At 40.6% G+C, this 22012-nt stretch overlaps 1 protein-coding gene across 11 annotated transcripts in view; it reads right to left on the reverse strand.

The window, feature by feature from the left end:
* LOC108115283 (TLD domain-containing protein 2-like) overlaps positions 1–11742 on the reverse strand; it is a 54258-nt gene extending 42516 nt beyond the window's left edge. For 10 of the 11 annotated variants that reach the window (XM_017226652.2, XM_017226650.2, XM_017226647.2 and 7 more), the window contains exons 1-4: positions 11562–11742; positions 10879–11040; positions 1118–1473; positions 102–604 (exon numbers count right to left, since the gene is read on the reverse strand). In XM_017226652.2, coding sequence (XP_017082141.1) covers positions 102–604; positions 1118–1378 — 764 coding nt within the window. In that variant the 5' untranslated portion in view covers positions 1379–1473; positions 10879–11040; positions 11562–11742. The remainder of the gene's footprint in view (positions 1–101; positions 605–1117; positions 1474–10878; positions 11041–11561) is intronic. The other variant, XM_017226644.2, reaches the window with a different exon arrangement.
* Between the last annotated feature and the right edge of the window lie 10270 nt (positions 11743–22012).

A 22012-nucleotide genomic window follows, 5' to 3' on the forward strand; every position in this document is an offset into this window, starting at 1 on the left:
GGGCACAAGGGGTTTCTCTTACGGAATCGATGCATTTTAGTCACTTGGCAAGGCGCTTGTTAAACACGCAGAGGGTTAGAGGCAAACAGAGAGGAGCGAACCTGTTCTTGAAATTGTCGGGCACGAATATGTTCCACCAGGAGTGGCGCTTCTCGCGCGGAAAATACTCTCCGTGGCTGGGATCGATGATGTCGTCCTCGTCGTCGTTGCCGTTTCCACTTCCGTTGGCAAAGCCACTGGATCCTTCGGCCAAACTGTCGCCTGTCAGGTCACTCTGGGACTCACTGCACATCATTCCGGAGTCCAAGCTCATCTGGTTAATGTACTCCATCTTCTTGCGTCTATGTCTGTCCAACTTGGTCTGCAGCGAGCTGCGCCGGCGCCTCTGGCGGTCGGGACCCTCGTACGAGGTATTCAATCCCTGGAGCACTGGCCTCGGCGACTGGCTGCCGTCTTCGAAGAAGGTCTGTTTGCCTGGGTCGTTGGGGGAACTGGCCCGGATGTTCTCCTCGGAGCTGTACACGATCTCCGGGCTGGTGGGTGTGCCGGAGCCATCGGACTTCTCGCTGCGCACAGCCGATTCGTACGAGTCTTTGGTGGAGTTCTGTAAGGAGGAAGGGGAAACGAGTTAAAAATTGTCATCTTTTTTAATATGTAAAGAATTTTTTAATTTTCGATAGCTAGATCGCTTAAACTTTATTATTTATTTTTATATTTTGTTACTAAACAACGGATTTTAAACTGAGAAGAAGACGTCATAGAGTTACTGTATGCGAAAGGTATCTTTCTCTTTAAAATTATTGCAATGAAAAGATTCCTTTTTAGAACTATTAAGATTCTTTTTGGGTTTTTATAGCATTTAATACTTTTCAAAATTTTAAAAAAATTGAACTAAAAACGAAAAACTAGAGTCGTAATTTTGAAAAATGCAAATTTTCTTTTCTATTAGGATCATAAATGGTTCTTTCTTTCCGTTTTAGGAATATATATGCTAAATTTAGCAACATTTTTTGATTTTTATTATTCCATTAATCCAGTTTCAAAACCTTACTTTCTTGATAAATAATCATTTTTATCAAATCTAGTTACGAAATATGTAGTACAGTGTAACACTCACCTTACTGCTATCCCGCCTTAGGAAGGAGACGGCTATGGAGCTGCGGCGCTTCTGGCTCTTGTCCGACTTGCTGGAGAATAGTCCCAGGGCCAGGGAGCTGCGCCGCGGGGGCTTCTGTGGAGGCAGTGGCGCCGTGGCATTCAGACTGCCCTCCGTGTCGCCGGAGTCGCCGTCGTGCTCGTCGATGTTCACCAAGGACGGAATGGAAGCGCTGGCCCAGTCCTTCCGCAAGCGGTACTTGCCGCTATCGATGATGCTCATGGTGGCGATCGGTTCTCTGTTCGGTTGGGGGCTCTTCTCGGGCGGTTAAATTGGTAACTGGTTACTGGTAACTGCTAACGGTATACCGTTAGGCGCTGCAAGTACTCCAACCGATTAATTATCGTCGAAAAACATGGCTATGGGATTTGGCCGTTAATTGCTGCGCTCCAATTACCGCCAAGCGATTCCCTCTCTCTCTCTCTCCCTCTCTATCTCTCTCTCTTACTCTCCGGTTGCGAAACTTTTACTTTCGGTGAACTCTATTGAACCGACATTAGCGTGGTAATTAGCAGGCCGTTGTCGGTCGAGCGGAACGATGTCGTCGTCGTCATTGCTCAGACAACAGCCACAGTGAAGCCAGCCTGCATGTGCTATCTGAGTGCATGCGCTATATGGGTGAACATAAAGCACTATCCATCATTTGGGTTTTGGCAAGGGGATCAGGGATCATCATTAGGGGAATGAATTGCAGACAGACGCAGCTAATCAAGATCGATGTGTAAACAAATTAGGGATCATTCGATTTGCCTGAACTTTGAATTTCCCATCAAATTCAAGTTGAAGGGGATCAGTAGGTGAAGAAAGGCCTAGGCGATCATTAATTATATAGGAGATTTATTCATAACATTTAATTTGTGGGCATAATTAAAAAAGAGGTGCTGGGTCATTAAACTTGTAAGAGAACCCGAGAAATCCCTCTAACCAAACGTAATTGGGCCATAGAAGTGTAAAGTTAAATATGGGCTAATTAATTTACAATAAGTAGAAAATACTTAGGTGCTGGATCGTCAGATATGTAATATATTTATTAATTCCCTCGATAGTATCCGTGCTAAGTGCCATCTGTACTCAAGCAATTACAACCCATGATAGCTTAGATTCCTCTCACTTTTAGCCCGCTCGCCGGGCTATTCCGCAATAATATACGTACTTACATCGCGGAGGTAGCAACAAACAAAGCAGTTAATAATGCAAATTAACTCAAAAACTTCATGACATCATGGGCGACTGACAATGGGCAACAACCTACGACAACAAAACACGGCCTATACAGCATGGGTTATTACAGAAACCAGCACAGCAGTTCAATGATGATGACGTGAACTATGATGACTGACTAGAATTGCTGGGATGGAGGGCTTGGACTACAGAGGGTTTGGGGGTTGAAGGGGGGGCAAGATACGCCACTTGGCTGTGAAATCGAAAGTGGCTGAAGTTTAGCTCGACTTGCCTTACAACTGTCGCTATCACACGACTCTGGCCGGAACAATGGCTGGTAGTTAACCATTCAAGGGGCGGGGCATATGTTTCTGTAAACTGACAGACTTTACAATTTAACGCCAGATCAAGTCGTGTGAGGCTGTTTATATTTCCAATTCTCACCCAGCCCACTCAAATTATAGTTAATGCTTCTGGGGAGCGAGGGGAGGCTAATTGAAATGGGTCATTAGACCCCACGCGACTGGGAATCGTGTTGTGGCTGTCACCCAGAAAAAGGTTTTTTTTTTGCAGTTATGAAAGGATATGGTCATTGGAGTAATTTAAGCAGTAAGGAGTAAGGATAAAACATGATTTATAGTTCATTAATTGGAGTTTCTAAGCTTAAGGCTACCTAACTAAGTGAGCCATTAAGCCATTTAAATACAGTCAAGTGTCCTTTGTCATGATACCTTGCCCAATGTGCCAAGCTGGGGGTCTGAAGTGCGGATGATTAGATCACCAGCTCACTGAAGTGGGCCAGTACTCGAAGCCTGCTTACATGTGTCCCTGGCACTATCTCTGGAGGAGCCATCGGCAGGCTTTTGAATGGTGTTTGTGCGCAAACACTTGACAGGGCCGTAAATACGCGTTTGGCGCCTTATCGGGCCGAATATATAGGAAGAGAGCAATTTGAATATACGGGTAGTCATATGGTGGAAAAAGCCAACCTTGTCCGCTCGATAAGTGAGCAGAGCGGGAACTCGAAACTGACCACAACCGGTCGAGCTCAAGGCGCTTACACTGTAAGTCCAACTCGACTTGACTTGACTTGACTCGACTCGAATCGAGTGCAGGTTCCGCTGGATTGGAATGGATGGGAGTTCACGCTTGGCGGCCAGGCACGTCCACAAGTCACGGGTCTAGGTCTTGGACATACTCTGGATCGGACTCGTGGCTCGTGGGGTTTATGTTTGGGTTCGGGTCTAGGTCTAGGTCTTGGCTAGCCACTCGGTCTGCATTGGGCCGCGAAGGTGGGATCCATTCCATAATTTATGGCCCATATTAATAACCCATTGAGGAGACTATTATTTATTCGGTCGTCCCCCGATCAATTGTGCAATTCCCGCATAAATAAATAAATACAAAGACCTGCAGCCAAAGTCTTAGTGTGTCAATGTCATGGCCAGTCGAGCGAATAAACTGGTCGCGGGCTGTGGCTCCCTTAATGGAATTAGCTGCAACTTTTGGGGGCGGCAAATTTAAGTTAATAGAATATTAAATATATGTGCAGATATTTCTATAAGAAAAGAGATCAATATATGTCAATATTTTAGCCAAATCCTTAAGGGAAAACAAACACAACTTAGTTTAGTTGCTCGATGAACACTCTTTTTAATTATTCTGTTATTCCGTCTTAGTGGAAAATCGAGGGCAATCTGTGTGAGGCAGAATTTTCCATGGAAATGCCACAAGAGCGGAAAACTACAGCACGTGATAAGCGGAGTTGCGGCTGATAAGACGGCAAACAACGCGCACGAGAGCCCGGACTTATAAATACCTCTTCGGGGGGTATCGGATCGACTGGCCATATTCAGATGCAAGTGCCCAGACGAGAGCCCATAAAACATACGATGACGAGGCCAACTGTCACATGGCTGAGGCTGGGGCTGCAGCTGCAATTTGCAGTGCATGGCAAGGTCCAGTGAGAACGTTGATAAACTTTGATGTGCTCAAGTGTGAAAATTTTCCATACCCTATGCTCCTACGCAGTGGTACGCAGTAAATAAGGCAAGCGCCGGGAGTAGATTGTGGCATGTGGCATCACAGGAAGTTCAAGGGGCAAGGTGTGGGAAGTGCCATTGCCTTCGTGCGAAACTTTGCACGGCCAGTGTAGTTGGTTAAACCTTCCGCCGACATTGATTTATGGCCCACTTGATGGGGTTAATCTCAAGGATTTGGCTTTATGATTGGAAAATCCTAAGAACAAGAGCCACGATAATACGAGATTGGTTGCGCTTAACTTTTATACAAGCTGGATTGCCTTTTGGAACCGAACTATCTAAGAAACAGTATTATTCGTAATAAAATATTTACAGTATTAAGCTGAAAGAGTTTGATACTTAAAAACGAAATCAAAACAAAGCTTGAAATGTTTCTTGTTTGACATTCTGAAATGGCAGATCATGATCATTATCGCATGGAAAATATTTTACAATTCCATTGGAAACCATACCAATAATATTACCTTAGATGTCAGACGAGGAAAATGTATGCATTAATTGAGATTAATACAAAGATGATGACAGTGCATTTTATTAGCACTTTCGTTTTCAACAGAGACCAAGCACCTGAGAATGTATGACAGGAAGAACACTTTGTAATAATCCAACAATAATATAAGCTAAATATTTATAACCAAAATCAAGTGTAAGGTCTTTCTCTTTTTAGGATTATGAAATCATAGGAATGTTTCAAGATCCATACAAACAAACACGTAACCAGTTCAGGAAGTCATAATATTTATAAACCCGCAAGTAATGTAACCTTGATAGGAATGCATTTTAACAGACTGCGGACACGTAAAGCTGCACTTTCGCTTTCAATGGAAACCAACCGGCAGCCAATGTATCTCGCAGATACACACGGTGAGTGGTAGGTGCAGCCACGTTATGGGGCCAAATGAAATGAAATGCGAACGGGCAGAGGAGGCAACATGCAACTGAAACAGAAACAGAAGCAGCAGCAGCAGCAGAAGCGAAACAAGAGCAACACGATATAAATAAACCACTCAGACGGCGCAACAATGGACACTGCGAGATACAAATGTATCTACACACGACGATTGGCGGATACATCGCGTGTGCAAGGCATGTAAGCGATATGTCTGGCGTTGTGTTGAAGCAATTTGCTACATTAATGCTCGTTGTGGGGGAGTATTTGCCCAGCTGAAAGGGAAATCGGTCAGGAGTGGGGGTTTGAAGTATGTATCTTGCAGATGCAAAGGACATTTAAGTAATCGAAAGACGCGTAGAAAGGTGGCAAATGCTTATTAGCTGGCAAACCGGTTGAACAAATAACTGGCTAATAATCCTCTTAAATTCACAAATTTCGATATAATCTGCGACAACAGCTACTGAGTACCTACAGTAGTGCTCTAGGGTTGTCAGCTGTCGCGAAGCCGCCTCATAAATCACGAAATTCGAATAATTAACTCCCTTTCCGAGCTCTTTTTCGAAATGGAAACAAAACTGGTCGCTGGGAGTCGTTGAACTGCCGGGTGTGACATATGTTATGTACCTACATGTGCTGCACAGATACAAATGTATCTGCATGTGCTGCCATTAGCCAAAGTGTCAAGTGGCCGACATATCTGCGGGATTCGAGTACGTCTATGTTCTGTTTACCCAATCACTCGAATTTCCTTTTCCGAATCGCTACAAAAACAGCCGGCCTGCAGCAACTGTTTATTTAAGCCCAGTTTCGCATGACAAGCCGGCCCGCGGCTTTATTAATAGACTCCCCGCTCGCATTGCCCATACGTGAATTCCTGCCTGCCCATTCAGTCATTAACTAACCTGTTTACACCTCGCCTGGCTTGCACACCTAATGCAGGGCGTTGGGTGAGGTCCATCACAGCGACAAACCATCGAAATGCAGCCGGGGCGTGGGTGTGGGCGTGTTCTGAGTTTCTGGGCTTCTATAAATGCGAGTCGGGAAAATGGGTTGGGTCATTGCTACGGACTTAGAGCTGGTGTCCCATGGTCAACTCGTTATCGTTATTCCTTCATATTTATTTATTTCTTCAGCTCATTAAAGACACTCCTTAAATGGCAGTTCTTTATGAAAGTCAACAGCAAAAGAATTTTGTGCTCTCTTAGTTATATTTCTTGAACATTTTATACTTTATGCTTGGTAAATATTATAACAGCGAAATGTCACACCAAAGAACCAAAAGTATCAGTTATCAAACTAGAATAGATGTCCCTTAAAGGTATAATTAACCTACTTTCCCCCGAGCATTTCCCGTATCTGCTGATAAAAGTGATGTGCTCCCTCGAAAGCTTCTCCCCAGATAAGCATTCCCAGAAATACGAAACTAATTTCCAGGTAACAGATACATCCGCTGCTGCTGTCATTCGATTCAAACACAATAAACAAGCGAGAAAAAGGCAGCGAAAATAAAGTTGTTTGCCAACAAAAAGATGTCCCATTCGATGACACAATAATTTAATCTCTGGGAATGTTTAGAATAAAATCCAGCTACTTGGCTAAGCAGAACACGTAAGCCACATAAAATATATACAAATTCCAGAAAGCCACACGTAAAACAAACTTTGTATGGCCCGGCGATAAGTTAAATAACTTAAAGACCATCTCGAATTTGACGATTATTTCCACAAAGTAACGAGCGGGTATCACATTTATATGCTGATAATCGAGAATTATAAACAATGTAAACAAGACAGCACATTCATTTGCCTTTTGTTGGCTTGCTAGGGTATCCTAAGATTTCTACCAATACGCCGATCACACCTGTAACCGGCTGTTTAGTCTACAGGCATTAATAAACAAGCTACAACAAAATAAATCCGCCTTAGAATCAAGCACATGATACTCAAAAGCCGCCGAGTGACAAACAACAATATCGGCGGATTGGGCACTTGTAACTGGAGAGCGGACATAGCCGGGTGATATGGCGACATGGAATGACATAATCCGCAACCGTGACACTTGAGCCGATTTGTGTGTGAACCGCAGAAGGAATGCTGACATGCTCTTGGCATCCGAGTCCGGCTTTTATACCCAGTATCTGTGTCTCCAATGCTCCCGAGCCGGTCAGCCATTAAAGTGTTCTGACTGAGACTGTGGTTGGTCTCGAGTCTCTAGTCTCTAGTCTCTACTCTCGATAATTATTAAACTCGCACTGGAAACGAAACAAAAGTATCCTACCATGGCGGAAGTAGAGATGTCGAGCACCGCCTTTGTTGGGAAACCAGAAACCAGTTCGGGTTCGGAATTTACTGTCTCCCGCGCAACTACTCGCTCAATCAAACCCAATCAATCGTCAAGATTGTGTTCCGCAAAACAGCAAATTGTGAACAGCTCCGAGATCTGCGAGTGTGCGTAAACAAATTACAAGTGCTCCGAAACGAGCCAAAGACGGAACCGAATCACATGGGTGGGCCTACCCAGAATGGGAAGACATTAAAGTCACCTGCCTGGGGCAATCAATATGCAAATCCACATCGGCTTTAATAACGCCGCACTCGATGATTTGAATGGGTTATGAGTGCAGTTGCTTGATTAATGATCAATCGGCGAAGTCTACAAGTTAGATTCTAGTGTCTAGAGTCTAGATGGATGTGTGGGCGTGACACTCAGGAAGTGGAAGTGAGATTTGGGAACTAAGGAACTACTTCTAATTTATGTATTCATTGCGGATCTAACGCAAAGCAGATCCGGTTCTTCTAGTTCGATTAATATACTGAAAACATTCTAGATATCGGGAAACTAAATCAGCTTTATTAACCAACCGAATAAAATGAAAATGTTTTACATTCTATGTTTCTATTCCCAAATGTGTGTTTATTTTACTGACCAAATCCTAAGGCGCATTTTATTTAATTTGTCTTATCTAGCGAAGCCTAAAATATATGTAGAATTTATTGAGCATATTGCCGGAAAAGTTTCTTGGCAGCTGTTCTTGAGAAATTTGGCACACTTTGGGCCACCACACCGTAAATGTGTAATAAACATTTTATGGACCCTCTGCCCGGCACTAAAAACTTGGTATTTATTAAATCATCGATCGGCGGCCATAAATCAAAAATTTGTATATAGCGCTTGCAGAGTATTTTGTGTCTCAAGCAGCTGAACGGGGGGATATGGACAACTTCTCGAGTGCCTTTGTCTGAATACGAACAGGTATGTATGTGCTTTAAATGTATCTATAGATTCATGTTTATTTGTGTAATTATGACACTTTTTCACGCCAAGTTGAGCAAACAATTAACAGTAAGCCTCTTTGTCTGGGCCAAGTAGAATTCGCTGAAGTCAGGTACAGTGAGCTGGGCAAACAAAAGCCCATAAATAAATCACACGAAAAGACAGCCTGACAAAAAGAACAACACCTCGTATAAAGTACATATAAGTTTAATTATTGAGCTGGCTGATTATAATATGCTGTCCTGGGACAAGCCTCCTTTTGGCAGCCATAATAATAACAGCGACTAAGTGACTCAGACTCGGAGACTTCCTCGTCGGAGTGTCACTTAAAATCAATAAAAGTTGAAAACCAGATGCGGCTATGCGTAGATACTCTGTGGAAATTTGCATTTCCGTGTTGCTTTTTAAATTATTAAGTCATTTATTTTCATTTCGTTTTCCAGCCCCCCCTTTCTTCTCCTTCTTATTTTAATTTCTCAATTTTCTCTTCACCGTTTCCTGACAGTTTTAATTGATTTGCCTAGTCGACTGCGCTTTTACGTGGGCCACCCCCAGCTATCAGTTACTACGTAATACTACTTAATTGTCAACCTACTAACTAAGTATAGAACTCTATTTAGTCACTCACTATCTATCTGATTGAGGCGGCATCACGTGGCCCAAATTTATGCACACCTTGCGGACATCGTGATAAATGGCTTTGTCAATAAATATTATATCAACGCTTTTCGCTTTTTGCCGAGTTGCGTCAAAATAGAAACTGAAAAATTAATCCGCCTTAATTATGCTATCAAAAGTGGTGGAGCCTATCGCAGTTTAGGTATTAATTTTGCGTCGCATTTAATTGGAATTATATTATTTATTCTCTGCGAAATCATGAGATTGAGAACGCCCAGTGCTGGGTATATGTCAATGTTTGGGCTTAGCATTTATTCTAATTATAATCTGCTTTTGCCTGCTCATTTTACGCATTTTTGCTGCTATTTATAAAAGCATAAACAAGCGCACCAGCATTCTGAGAAGACCTGAGCCATCGATTATCTGAAGTGTCTGCTTTTCTCTTTTCCACTTTTCCGCCGAGAAAATCATAGAGAAAACCCATGTTATTTGCAGTCGCCAAACTGTCTGCGAATCTAAGTGCAAGATATTTTGGAACTGGTCGGAGTCTACATAGATTTGCATAAGCTTATTGGACTGTTTGTGAATATTTTTTAGTTAGTATCATATTTTAAAATAGGACTGTATAGCTGTTACTTAACAAGGGGGCTTTGTTTAGAGAACTTATTAGTGTTGTCTTATTTAGGCAAAAGCAATATTTGAGTTTTTCATTTATAGTTTTACACAGTAACTTCTATCATTATTTTTATTATTGCTTGGAGAGTTAGGTTCTTCCAGAGAGATTTAATTATGGGAAAGTAAAAGCATTTTATTTATTGAATTTATTAAATATTTATTGATAATATTTAGGTTGTTGATAATAGTTTGTGGATAATTTTCTTTCGATTTTCTTTTCATTTACAATGAATATGGCAACTTTTTGCTGGTCAGGCCGCAAAGGCAAATGGAAGCTTTCGGAAGGGGAAAGGGAAAAGTAACTGTGTTTGGGGTGTTCGATGTACATATGTACGTGTGTGTGTGTGCGATCATTACTTTTTCACATATACCGTTGCCTTTTAATTCTCCACTCGAATGGCTTGGAAGGGCCATAGACAAAATCAGAAAATCAGAAAATCCGAAAAAAAATCAGAGAAACTGGCGACTTAAACTTTTTTTCGTAGCCATAAGCAGTTAGTGCTTCTTCTTCTTCAACGACGACAACGACGGTGGCTACTGTCATTGTTGTTGTTTTATTGTGCTGATGACCTTAAATTAGGCGTAGGTCTTTGCTTTTTGTGTCTGTCGTATTCGTCATTGTTGGCCAAGTTTTTTCTTGGCTGCTTTTGTGGTGGTCAGCTGTTTTTTATACGTTTTTTCTTGGCCACTTTTGTCATTGTAATAAGCAATAACAAAAAGATATTACACGAATGTCATGACCTGCAGGCTTATGCAGAAGCCAACGAATTTCTATAATAAAAATAACTTTGTTCTATTTCGCATCTAAAAGGGAAAGCCAAAACAGCTAAGAACAAAGGAAAAAGACTTCGGGGAATAATGCCGACTAGAACGGTAAACTAAAATCAACCGACTAAGTCTAAAACCGTTCACTGCACAAAGAATCTGAAAAAACCGCAAGCCGCGCCTAAGACAATCGCCAAAAGAGAGGAGGAGAGAGATAAGTATTAACTAAGTTAAACCCACAAAGAATTCAGCGCAGCCATTAATTATTGCATCACATTTTGTTAGTATTTCTATACCTTTTTATAACTTTTTGTCTTTTTCAGAAGTTTGGCACAACGGGGTTTCCTTTGGTTGGTTAGTCACATTTCTCATTCGTATTGGTTTCACTGTACTGACACATTGAACTCACAGCAGCACTCGCGTTTAGTTAAACTTTTCAATTATTCACTTTGTATATTCTGGTATTAGATTGATATTTAATATTGATTAAAGATTCCTGTAATTAGTTTCCTACACTCACTGGGCAAAGGGAATTCTTCTTTTAAAAAGAATAATAAAAAATAACTACCATTCTATTACTCACACAAAATGTACTTATGAATTCTGTTTCTGTATTTCAGGAATTTTCTCGAATTGAAATGGTTAAAAAACAAAAATATACTAAATAGGTTAAAACAATGTTATTTACAGTTGCATTCGAATTTCCCTTTCAATCTCAAGCACTTAGTGTGAAAAACTCTGACAAATAACTCTAGGTATACGCAGACAGTTATTAAAGAATTCACAAGCACGGAATGGTAATTTTCAGAGAATTTTAACAACTCAATTTATTGCCTTTGCCAGAACAACGGACGCTGGTTTCTGAAATGCAGCAGACAATCGGAAAATGAGTGCAGAAAAATAATTAGCGGACTGCAATCGTCGGCGTCGCACAAACAGTCGCACACAACTCGATCATATTTTTAAAAATAATTTTTACAATATTTATCGTCGGTGCTCCACATATATCTTATTATTAAGCACAGACTTTTGAGCGCGCGCGCGTTTTTGATATTTGTGTTTCGTTTTCGGTTGGCGCGGAATCTCGTTGGGTCTTTACTTCAGCTGATCTTGTAAGGTTTCGGGAGCGATTATACTTGGCGTTGCGTTCGTTGCAAATGGAAAACTTAAACTGATCGAATCGAACAAATTTCTACGTTTCTGTCTCAGAAAGTGGAGAGCCGAAAACCGAACGACCGATCTGCCCGATCGCTGCCGACGCACAGTGGGCCTTTATTGGGTTTTTTTCTGTAAAACGTCTTATCTACTCAGACAAATTACATTTATTTAGAAAATTATTAGTTATAATTACTTATAAAATATTAAGTTAAATAAAAATATTGGAATTATTTTGTTTATTTCATTGTAGGATTATATCTGATAATTTAGTTTAATTTTAATGTAATGTTAAATAACGTGAATACAGAAATATTTATAAAATGATTTCTCAACATGATTAATAAACTCTGATTTTAATAATATTGACATATTTTAAAAATTTTCTAATAAACACTTTTCGCTGTATCATTTCTTCTGTAAGTCCCACTGTGCGACGTCGGAATTATGTTTTCGATCGCAGCGCAGTCGCAGCTGCGTCTTTGCTTCTCGCTTACTCTCTTTAACCTCTCTCTCTTTCTCTCCCTCTCGGGGACCACATGTGCTGCAATAAACTTGTTTTTGTTGCAGGCCAAAAACCTGCTTGAGGCTTTTTTATTTCCGTTTCCAAGTGTGCGTTTATTTACGATGTTTAGATACATGTTGCCAGCGAAAATTGCGGCTTAAAGCTCGATTTGCTGATTTGATACTCTTTTGAGAGGAGTATTTAGACTTATTTTAGGTGTTTGCTAAGTGTGCACTAAAACACTCTTTTTTCACAGTGCAAGAGGGCACAAAACAAGGAAAAGCATGGAAAAAAACACATATTTTTAGGGAAGGAAAGGTTCATATAAAGATAAAAGCTTCCTAAATGTTTTAGGCCTATCACAATTATGCGCCCAAAGGAACCATATTAGCACAGCATGAACCATAGCTTTCAACTCGCCATCACTCATCGAAAAGAGTGTATTAAATCTTCGATTTGCTTAGGTGCCCTGCCATGTTTGTTGTTGCTTCTAATGTTGGTGCGCATGTGCAATGAACTTGTTTTGAATTGCAATTGCGATACACTTATTGTTGCTATTAGATTTTGGAGGTTAGTCAGTTGCGGCGACTTTGTAATTTCATTTAAATTACTCATACGCCATGTGACGCTGCCGTAATTATTTTACTTTGCTTGGAGCTTGAAGCTTCTCGGCGGCAAATGCATTTCCTCAACTTTAATGTAGGTCATTGTTAAGGGGGTGAAAGTGCTGCAATTATCTGGCCAACCCCCCTTCTCACCAGCCTTTTCCAAGCGACAAGGAAATTACCGCCAAGGCCGAAGCATTTGCCCAGAGAATTCTCCCTAAGGTGAACTGCATTTCAGAGCTGGAGAAAGAGAGGAAACTAGAATTTCCAATTCAGCCTTGGGAATTTCTTTCGTTTAGCTGCTAACGGCTAACGGCTGGCTTTTTCTTCTTTCGTCGGCTCATTTAAGCCGCATGACTGGGCTCAAATTGAAAATTATGCAAATTTCAAAATACGCAACTCGACGAAATCAGAAAAAGTGCAACATCATTTGGTTGCCGGTCGTTCTCCGTCCCCTTCTCTCGCCCTGCCTCCCCCTCTCCCTCTCTGTCGGCGTACTTAGAGTTTTTCGGACTCGGACGATTATAATTTCCAGCCTTCAATATGTATTACACAATCATAAATTGTCTGAACTAAAATGTAAATGTTTTCGAATGCGCCTTGGGGGCCATAAAACGCAATCGCATGTATAGCCAAAGCTATGACTAAATCTATGACTATGGTTATGGACATGGCTATGGGCATGGCTAATCAGGGTCTCTAATCGAGCAAGTCCCCAGGTGAGGTTAATAATGTGAAATATTATTATAATAGCTGCATTCATACTCTTTAAAGTGGAATCATATATTGATTTTACTGCCGGCCTTACCTTTAATCAACTAGAGGTTAATCAACCTGCTTAAAGAATTTTGAGTTTACACACCTACCTCATTGCTTCCGACTTGTGTTCAACAACTTCAAATGTTAATTAGCCCAAGAGGCATAAAGAATCGGCAATATAATGTTTGGATTTCGCGATTGGCCAAAATAAAGACAAGCCTGTAATTAGCTTTTAAAGCTATTGAAATACAATAATTGGGATAAAGCCATTCACTCTAGAATTCCACGGAAGACTGATTGCTGATTTTATATCATTTGCCTTGTTTCTTATAAGTCTGAGTATTAAAGGCTTATCCCAACATTTGTAAATATCGTAAAATATGCCACCCCCTTTGTAATACTTTTAAAGAAAATCCCTTCAAACTAACTTTTCCTTTATTTGTTTCCTTATTTTCCATTTAGGGGTTATGCTGCCCCCGAATAAATTCCATAATAAACAAATTCATCGCCAACTCTCATCGGGCTGTTAAACTAAAAGTACAAGAGCGAAAATATTCCCTTTTAAGCAGCTTCATTTAAATAACAAATGACATTTTGCCGCTCAGTTTTCCCAACCGATTGCAGCTTAAAAATTTTGCCATCCAACTGGCGTTTTCCCAGACCGTTGATGCCGAGCTGTTGAATATGCAAAGCCCGAGGAAAGCAAAAAGATTTACTTTTTAATTTTTTGTTTTCGCTTTATTTCATTGTACTTTTCGTAGCCCCCGGCTTGCTGTCGTTCCGCCGGAATATGACGGAAGGTACCTCCGAATCCAAGCCAAGCCAGGCCAAGTATCTGGCCAGCAATGTTTCGACGGCTTTTTGTTGCAGCAGCTAAAAATAGCAGAGTCGCAGCAAAAGAGCAGCAAAACCAACACAGCAACAGCGACAGCAAGTTGTTTGGCTTGCCAAATGGCCACAGCACATGCTGCTTGCTGGTGTGGTCCAATAATGAAAAGTCGGCGGCAAAGCGAAGAAAATCGCTGGGAAACCGGCTTGACAGGAAAATGCGAATTTCGTTTAAATGAGGAAAAAATTCAAACGATTTCGTTGTCGCTTTGAGGCAGTTGAAAAAATGCATTTTTGGGTCTCAAAACCCCCGCCGTATAGCCATCGCCACCCCCACCTACTAACCCCAGAAGTGGGTTGATGTCCCGGCTAGATGGTTTATTTATCTGCTAAGTTGTTTTTTCGAATGTTTACTTTTCATTTTGCAATTTAATTGATCAAATGCATAAATATCGAATTTATATGGATGCACTAACGGCTATTCCGCCGCTGTGAATGAAATTTTTATTTGTTTACTCTTGCCGGTTCGAGCCTTACTCTTGCGAATCGGCTTTTTCAATCAAATCTGTCGCTTTGGGAGCGCCATTTGATTTTCATATAAATAAATGTGCCTTAAATTCGCAAAGCAATTGCAAAACGTGCCTGAATTCGCCCGAATTCCCGAATGCTCTGTATTCGAACTGTGTGGCCCAGAATATTGAAAACAAAACAATTAAGTTGTATTAGCTTAATGGCGTTTAAATTGCAGGGCAAATCGGAATGTGTTTCGCTTTTAAAAATATTGCAAATTGGTGTTAGGTTTAAATATTTGTATCTAAAATATTTTTATCTTAGGGCGTTGGTCTTTTTTTCATATATAACCTATTATCATTTATATATATCAAAAAAGTTTAGTTTAACATTTTGCTTTTCTCCCTTTATCCTTTTTCCTTTCTTTAAAATAAATAAATTAATTCAAAATAAAATGAATTATTCGCAAATAAGCTTTTCTTCTAAGCCAACTAGAAGTTTCTAAAAATAATATTTTAAAAGTAGCAGAAGCCATATAAACACTCTCTTATATATAACTAAGATCTGCATTTTACCCAATCACTTATCCTCATAGAGTATTTAAATATTTACCGACCAATCAATGTATAATGTGTATGAAATCCACTGCTGTCACTAAGCTCATAACTCAAAATAAATTGTGCTCTATTTTGTATTCGATTTTCAATAAGAGAACCAGATTTTAATTAATTAATTTGTTCTATTCGAAAACCCTGTCAAAGGCTGCCGTCGGAGAAATAAATTGTAGACTCAACCAGAGTTGGCAAAGGAAGTGACAAGCCCATTGACATTTGCCATTTGGGGCTTTAACGGGGAGGGGGTCTGGGGATCGTGCTAAAACATTTGTCATAGAACATTTAAATATTCATCCATTATTGTCCGGCTTGTGGAAAATTCAATTTCGATTCCAATTATGCAGTCAATCAATTTGTATTGCACATGAAATTTGTTCACCAAAAAGGCAAACAAAAAACAGAAAAACCCAAACTGTTGTTCCCCTTGCCCCTTGGGGGCATGTGGCTTATAATTTATTTACATGGTAAATACAAATCGTAGGAAAGGTTGTGTTTTTGTTATCAATATTTTTCGTATTTTTCCAACCGTTTTGGCAACACATGGGGCGCCATAATTGGGGTCAATGTCAGGCGTAGTATGCTCTTTCCTTGCCTTTTAATCTAGCCAGTATTTGTGTTTATATCTCAAGTATTTTGACAGCCCAAAGACAAAGGTAAACATTTCATTTTTTAATTTGTTCACATTTTATTTATGAGTCGAAACGAAACATCAATTAGCCGAACAAGAAGGATTCCAGCGAGCACGCAATCGAATTATTATAAATGGCCCATCATGGAATCACAAGACTTAAAAGATAATGTATCACCACAGCTCTGTCCGGAACTTTTAACAGAGCAGCCCACTCATTTTAATCTTGGACATTTTTTGGTAAGTAAAGTTTCTTTGGGGGCTGAAGTTTAGGTTTATTGGCCGATGAGAAAAGGTCAAATGGTTATATTCGCTTGTTAAATCATTCAAAACTAAATGGAATGAAAACATACGTAGGATTTCACATCTGTGATCAGATCTGATCAAAAACCAACTAACGAATAAGACCTAAAATCAATGAAAACAAACTACAAAATTTGCTAACAAAAACCTTTTAATACTTATTTGGGTTATATAGGAGTTTGTAACGTTTGCCGATGATTTAAAAGCAATCACCGCTGGGCTTCAAAATTTCCATTGATGGAATTTTGAGTTCTAGAAAATTCGTTCGACATACGTGATGCAAGTCTTGTCAACTCCACACCGCTCAAATCTCGTTAATTTTCCATTACTGACTGGCAAATCAAATATTTATGTGTGTGCAAACAGTGACGACAAAGAGCCTTCTTCCTACAAAAGTATCTCTTCCAAATTTCCAAAAAGGTCAGCGGAGCACAAAAGATTTTATGAGCTGCGGGTGTCTTGTTTGGAATTTTCCTCTGGACTTACAATGGAGATTTTGCGGAGGGTGGGAGGATCAGCTGCCTTATCGGCGGCCTTCTTTGCCTTTGAAGGCGCAGTATAATAAATATCAGGTAGCTGATGAGATAGCGGGCTGTGTATTTATAATTAAATGAAGTCAAATGAGGCAGCGTGGGAGATAAACAAAGGCCAAAGCCAAGTCTTGTGACCAACAATAAACCGATAAGTTAACCCAATCCAAAGAGTTTTTCGAATCTAGCAGATGAGAGGTCGCCTGTTAATAAATCATTCTGTCCATAAACTAATTGAGCTGTTTAGCCATTTTTGGGTTCCCTGATCCGGGGCTCACGTGTCAATCCCCCGGGTCGACTGTTGCCCACACATCCTTGTTTATGCTTTACTGCCTTGCCTGCTTAATTCCACATGTTTAGGCCAATTTCAAAAGCAATAAATTTGTAAAGCAAATCATAACGCTGAATTCGACTAGCAAGGACGACGACAGCAAACCTGAACCTGAGATCCGAGACAATCGGTAGCGTAATGTGTTCGGCTGAGCAATAATGACAGATAATTATATTGATATATATGAGCAATCTACGAGATTGAATGCCAAATTGATTGCTGTGGCGGCTCATGTGGCATTGAAATGGCCAATGGCAGGGTGTGAAAATCGATTAAATACGTATCTATGCATATGGTTAGGAAAAAATCATTGGTAAGAATGGAAATATATAATTAACATCTTCCTTCCTGAACAACTTTTCATTGAGAATGAAATTCTTTTAAAATCTAGTTACTCCTCAACTTCTTGGCCAGACGAAAAAATCCAATCGTTTTGCCAAAATCACTCTGAGCCATAAATAATTCCGCTGAATTTAGCAGAGCATTAAACTCCCTGAACTGAGAACATTTTCCTTGAGTTATTAAAAATGAATGCGGACAATTTGGCTAAGTGCATTTGACTCCATTCGGCGCGCACTTACATTAGTACCTCTATACTATATATATACTGATATATATTTGCATGTTTGTGTGGATATCTGGTGCTTAGATAACAAAATTTAATTCGTCGCAATTTCTTTCATGAAAAGAAATACGAAAACTGTTTGTTTACAAAGTGTCAGGCAGGCGAAATGTCGGCACCAACAATGCCAGCAGGCATTGTGACTTGCACACACTCGTGTATAAATAGATATAGTATCTGAACGTCATATATATGCATGTCCGACTGTCAGAACTTCCCGACGATTTTAGTGCTTCTTGAGAGCCAAAAGCCAGACAAGTCTTCAGGTCATTGCATTTATTAATAACACAATTCTGGGGAAAGCGAAAGCAGTGAAAATTCAAATTTCGAAATCACCTTACTTATTCCCATATGCACTATATCTATATAGTTATAGTATTGGATATAGTAAGTGGATAGTTATAATTAGCGGCTTGTGGGGTGTGCGGGTTAATTGAGGGATCCCATATTCTTCTTCGATCATAAATAAGCCAGTGAAAGCACCTCACAGGTGTTATTAAGGGCTGTACATTGAGACTGTCGTTCAGGGATTATCGACTTTTCGAGGCGATTATAATGCCACGAGCGTCACGCAGCGTGTAACTAAAAGCCATGTGATGGGCTTGATTTACGAGGCGATAGCTAGAGTCAAATTAAAGCAAATGAAGTAGTGAAAAATCAGAGGGCTGTAAATCACTGGAATGGAAAATAAATAAATAAAAGTCATGGAAATGGTTTGTAGGATAATATCCCTTTTAGTGACTATTAAAAGTTGAATTAAAGAAACATTTTCGCTCGTTCACATTATTTTCAGTCATTTTTCCTCTCCTATAATGTTGATTTTACTCTCCCAGATAATTCTTTGTTTGGATTTTGTTCCCATGTAGCACTCCCCACCCACTAGGATTGCTTTTTCAACACTCGACTTTACACGACTCCAATTAGTTGTGGCAATTAATTTATATTAAAAAGCCACGTTAAACGTATTTGCATGCACATTGCTCATACGACGCGTGGGCCAGGTAACAGTTAAGCGACTTAGCTTCTGTTTGACTTGACTGCCATTTTTTTTATTAAGCGTCATTTCATAATCGTTATGCAAAGCGCAAACACAATAACCGTTGGCCAAACTATGGCAACGCCCACGTCAAGCCTGATGTGAAGGACGAGGGGCGGGATCGAGGATGGGGAGCAGACGCAGGAGCAGGAGCAGCCAGCTGCCAGCGACAGGCAACGACATCAATGACAACAACAGCACTGGCATAACACTAATGAAAATTGGTGAGTGAGCAGGCGGGGCAGGACGTCGAGGGAGGGGGAGGACAACAGTGGACAACATTGACGTTGCATTTTATCCTCGGCTGAAGACAAGACCACAGCAACAACCCCAAACACGGACGGCTGGAAAGGCTCATCGGATGAGTGCTCTTTCGGCAGGCACAGTGGTCAAGGATACACGTTTTGAGGATTATCTCAAAGATCCACCAAGGTCGAATGAGAGCTGACTGTTGTATTTTTAAAGAAGAAGTTTAAATTCTTCCAAAGATTTCTTAATATACAACTTTAAGGTCTGTAAATTTGGATTGACACTAATTAGCAACAAATAATTATTTTGACATGCTCATTAAAATCAAATCGAAGGCTCTTCTATTTTTATACACCTTTTGTTCACACCTTGAACCACTGTGCAATCGATGCAAATTATGGCCAAAAACAATGTCAGCCGGCAACAACATGAGCGATACAAACGAGCGTGTTGCCGTTGTCATTTGACGTTGCTTGTAGGTTGTGGTTGTTGCTGCTGCTGTTGCTGTTGCACAGTGTTGTTGGCGCTGACAGGCGCAGCGAACGTTGCAGCTCGTCACAGCTGCAAGTGAAAGTCAAACATGAAACGCTTTTAGACTCTGGCACACACATTTACACTCGGCCAGGAGCACACATGGGCACACAATTTGCCAGCTATTTAGCGGGCGGAGGGGGCAGGGATTCTCTTGTGCATCGTTTCAGGGTCAACTGCTATTTACAGTCAATGTCAGCGTAAGTTGCACTCAAAAAAAGGTTTCGATTAAATCGAAGATTCGCTGATTTAAGTGGTAATAATAGGTATCTATTTAATCAGAAGATTACCCACATTTTTCTGATATCGCCAAATTGCGCTTCGAAGTTAAAATTTGTTTCCACAGCAAAAGTGAAATAATGCCATGTTCATGTTATTTGTTTTCGGACGGTGATTTGGATATATCAAAGCATTCTCTTACTTAGCCAAAAATACATTTAAATCATAAAAGTTCTGTTGATAAAAGACACTTCTTCGACCAATTTTTCAAGTGTATCCACAAGCATGTGTGCGTTGGTTGGGCTGGGCAAAGGATTTACTAAAACCGACAGAACGGCAGTCAGTCAACAGTTTTGGGGGGAAACGCCCACACATCCATTAACAGCGTCATTTTGGCCATTATCGTTATTATCAGCCACCAACGCTGCGCCTCGGGACGTGCTCGGCATCGTCATAGGTCTTAAATGCCCGCATTCTCGTATAGAGATGGCTCGCACATTCAAAATTTGACTAAGCCGCTCCGAACTGCTCCCGTGTCGTGCCTTGCCATTTTGGCCCGCTTACTGGGCGATCACATCCACGGGGGCCTGTCGAAAGTATTTATTTGCTCGGGCAAACAAACAGTGTGACTGTCGCGGTTCTTTATGATTTTATTGCCATTGTTCTGTTACCCTCTTTGGTTTTGTGGCGAGACAAAAGCCACAAGCTCCTGAAATTTCAATTAGCATTCGGCTGAATTGATCGTGTGTGGGCGTCGTTGAATCGCTGGCAAGATCGAAAATCGATCTCAGATTCAATGCGAACTTAAAGACCAGGTCAAGGCCGAGCTGTTTGGTTTTCAAGTAGAGAATTTGTTTGGAAGATGCTCGAAGTAAGCCAAGTTGAGCTTACAAGTTAAAGTAGAATCATGAGTTGGCAGAAATAATAGAAGAAAATCATTATAAATTGATTGCCACAATTAATCTATTATTTAATATTAATATGCATTTAATACCATCATTATAGTTTTGTTATATCCTTTAGTTCCCATTATATCTGCCTATAACATTCTTAACCCTCATCAAATTCATAAAAAACGCACATTAAATTCTGCACTCTTAACTGCCTGCCAAAGCTCTGAGATGGAGTCTGTCTGAGAAAATAAGTAAAGTCTACACAATCTAGTGATTCGACAACGGGATACCCCTTCACTGCACTACTTCTTCTGTGAACCATCAATGTCTCTCTAATATTTGTTCCAGCTCTTTTATTTCCGCATATGACTAAGAATACTATGAATACTGAAGTTCAGTATAAGAGGCATAGGCACACCCTTACTGCTTCCCACAGATTCCGTATAAAAAGCAGTCAAACAACAACTCCGAAAAGACTGAAGCCTTAACCTGACACGAAGCAGAGAAGGAGATCCGAGGAGCAGCAGGTAAACAAAGGAAACAAGGCCAGTCTGAAAGGGTTTCAAGGTTGTAAATTACCGGCTTAAAGTGTTAAAACTTAAAAGGAACTGCACAAATCCAATCCGCAGATGCAGCTGTCTGCGCGAGAACAAGTTTGTGGAGTGCCAGATACAAGATACAATACACCAAGGGGCATGCGACACCATGGCGAGGGGAGTGCAAGTATACAGGCGAAACTTTGAAGGTCAAATGGCTTGAGCGACGTCGGCGACGATAACTACTCTGGTGTCTATATAAAAGTGCTATATAACGAAAATGACACAGCCGAGCTGGTGGCGGGCATGAAGTGAAAGTTTTTAGAACAATAAATATTACGCATACGCCGGGTGGAAAATAACTCAACTCGAGGCGAACTTTTCCTTTTACTTGGCCAACGGAAAAATTGCCAACCTACTACCTACTCCCTTTGCCAACCAGCTAAATGAAATGTCCAAAAAGTTGGCTAAACTGTTGTTGTTGGGCCAAACTTTTGAACTGACTTTATAACAACTTTTTCGTTGGATCGGAAGGTAGGAATATAGTTGGGAAAAAGGGGTCAGCGCGGGGGAAAG

This window comes from Drosophila eugracilis, unplaced genomic scaffold (assembly GCF_018153835.1).
Source record: "Drosophila eugracilis isolate 14026-0451.02 unplaced genomic scaffold, ASM1815383v1 contig_1897, whole genome shotgun sequence".
Classification (NCBI taxonomy): Eukaryota; Metazoa; Arthropoda; class Insecta; order Diptera; family Drosophilidae; genus Drosophila; species Drosophila eugracilis.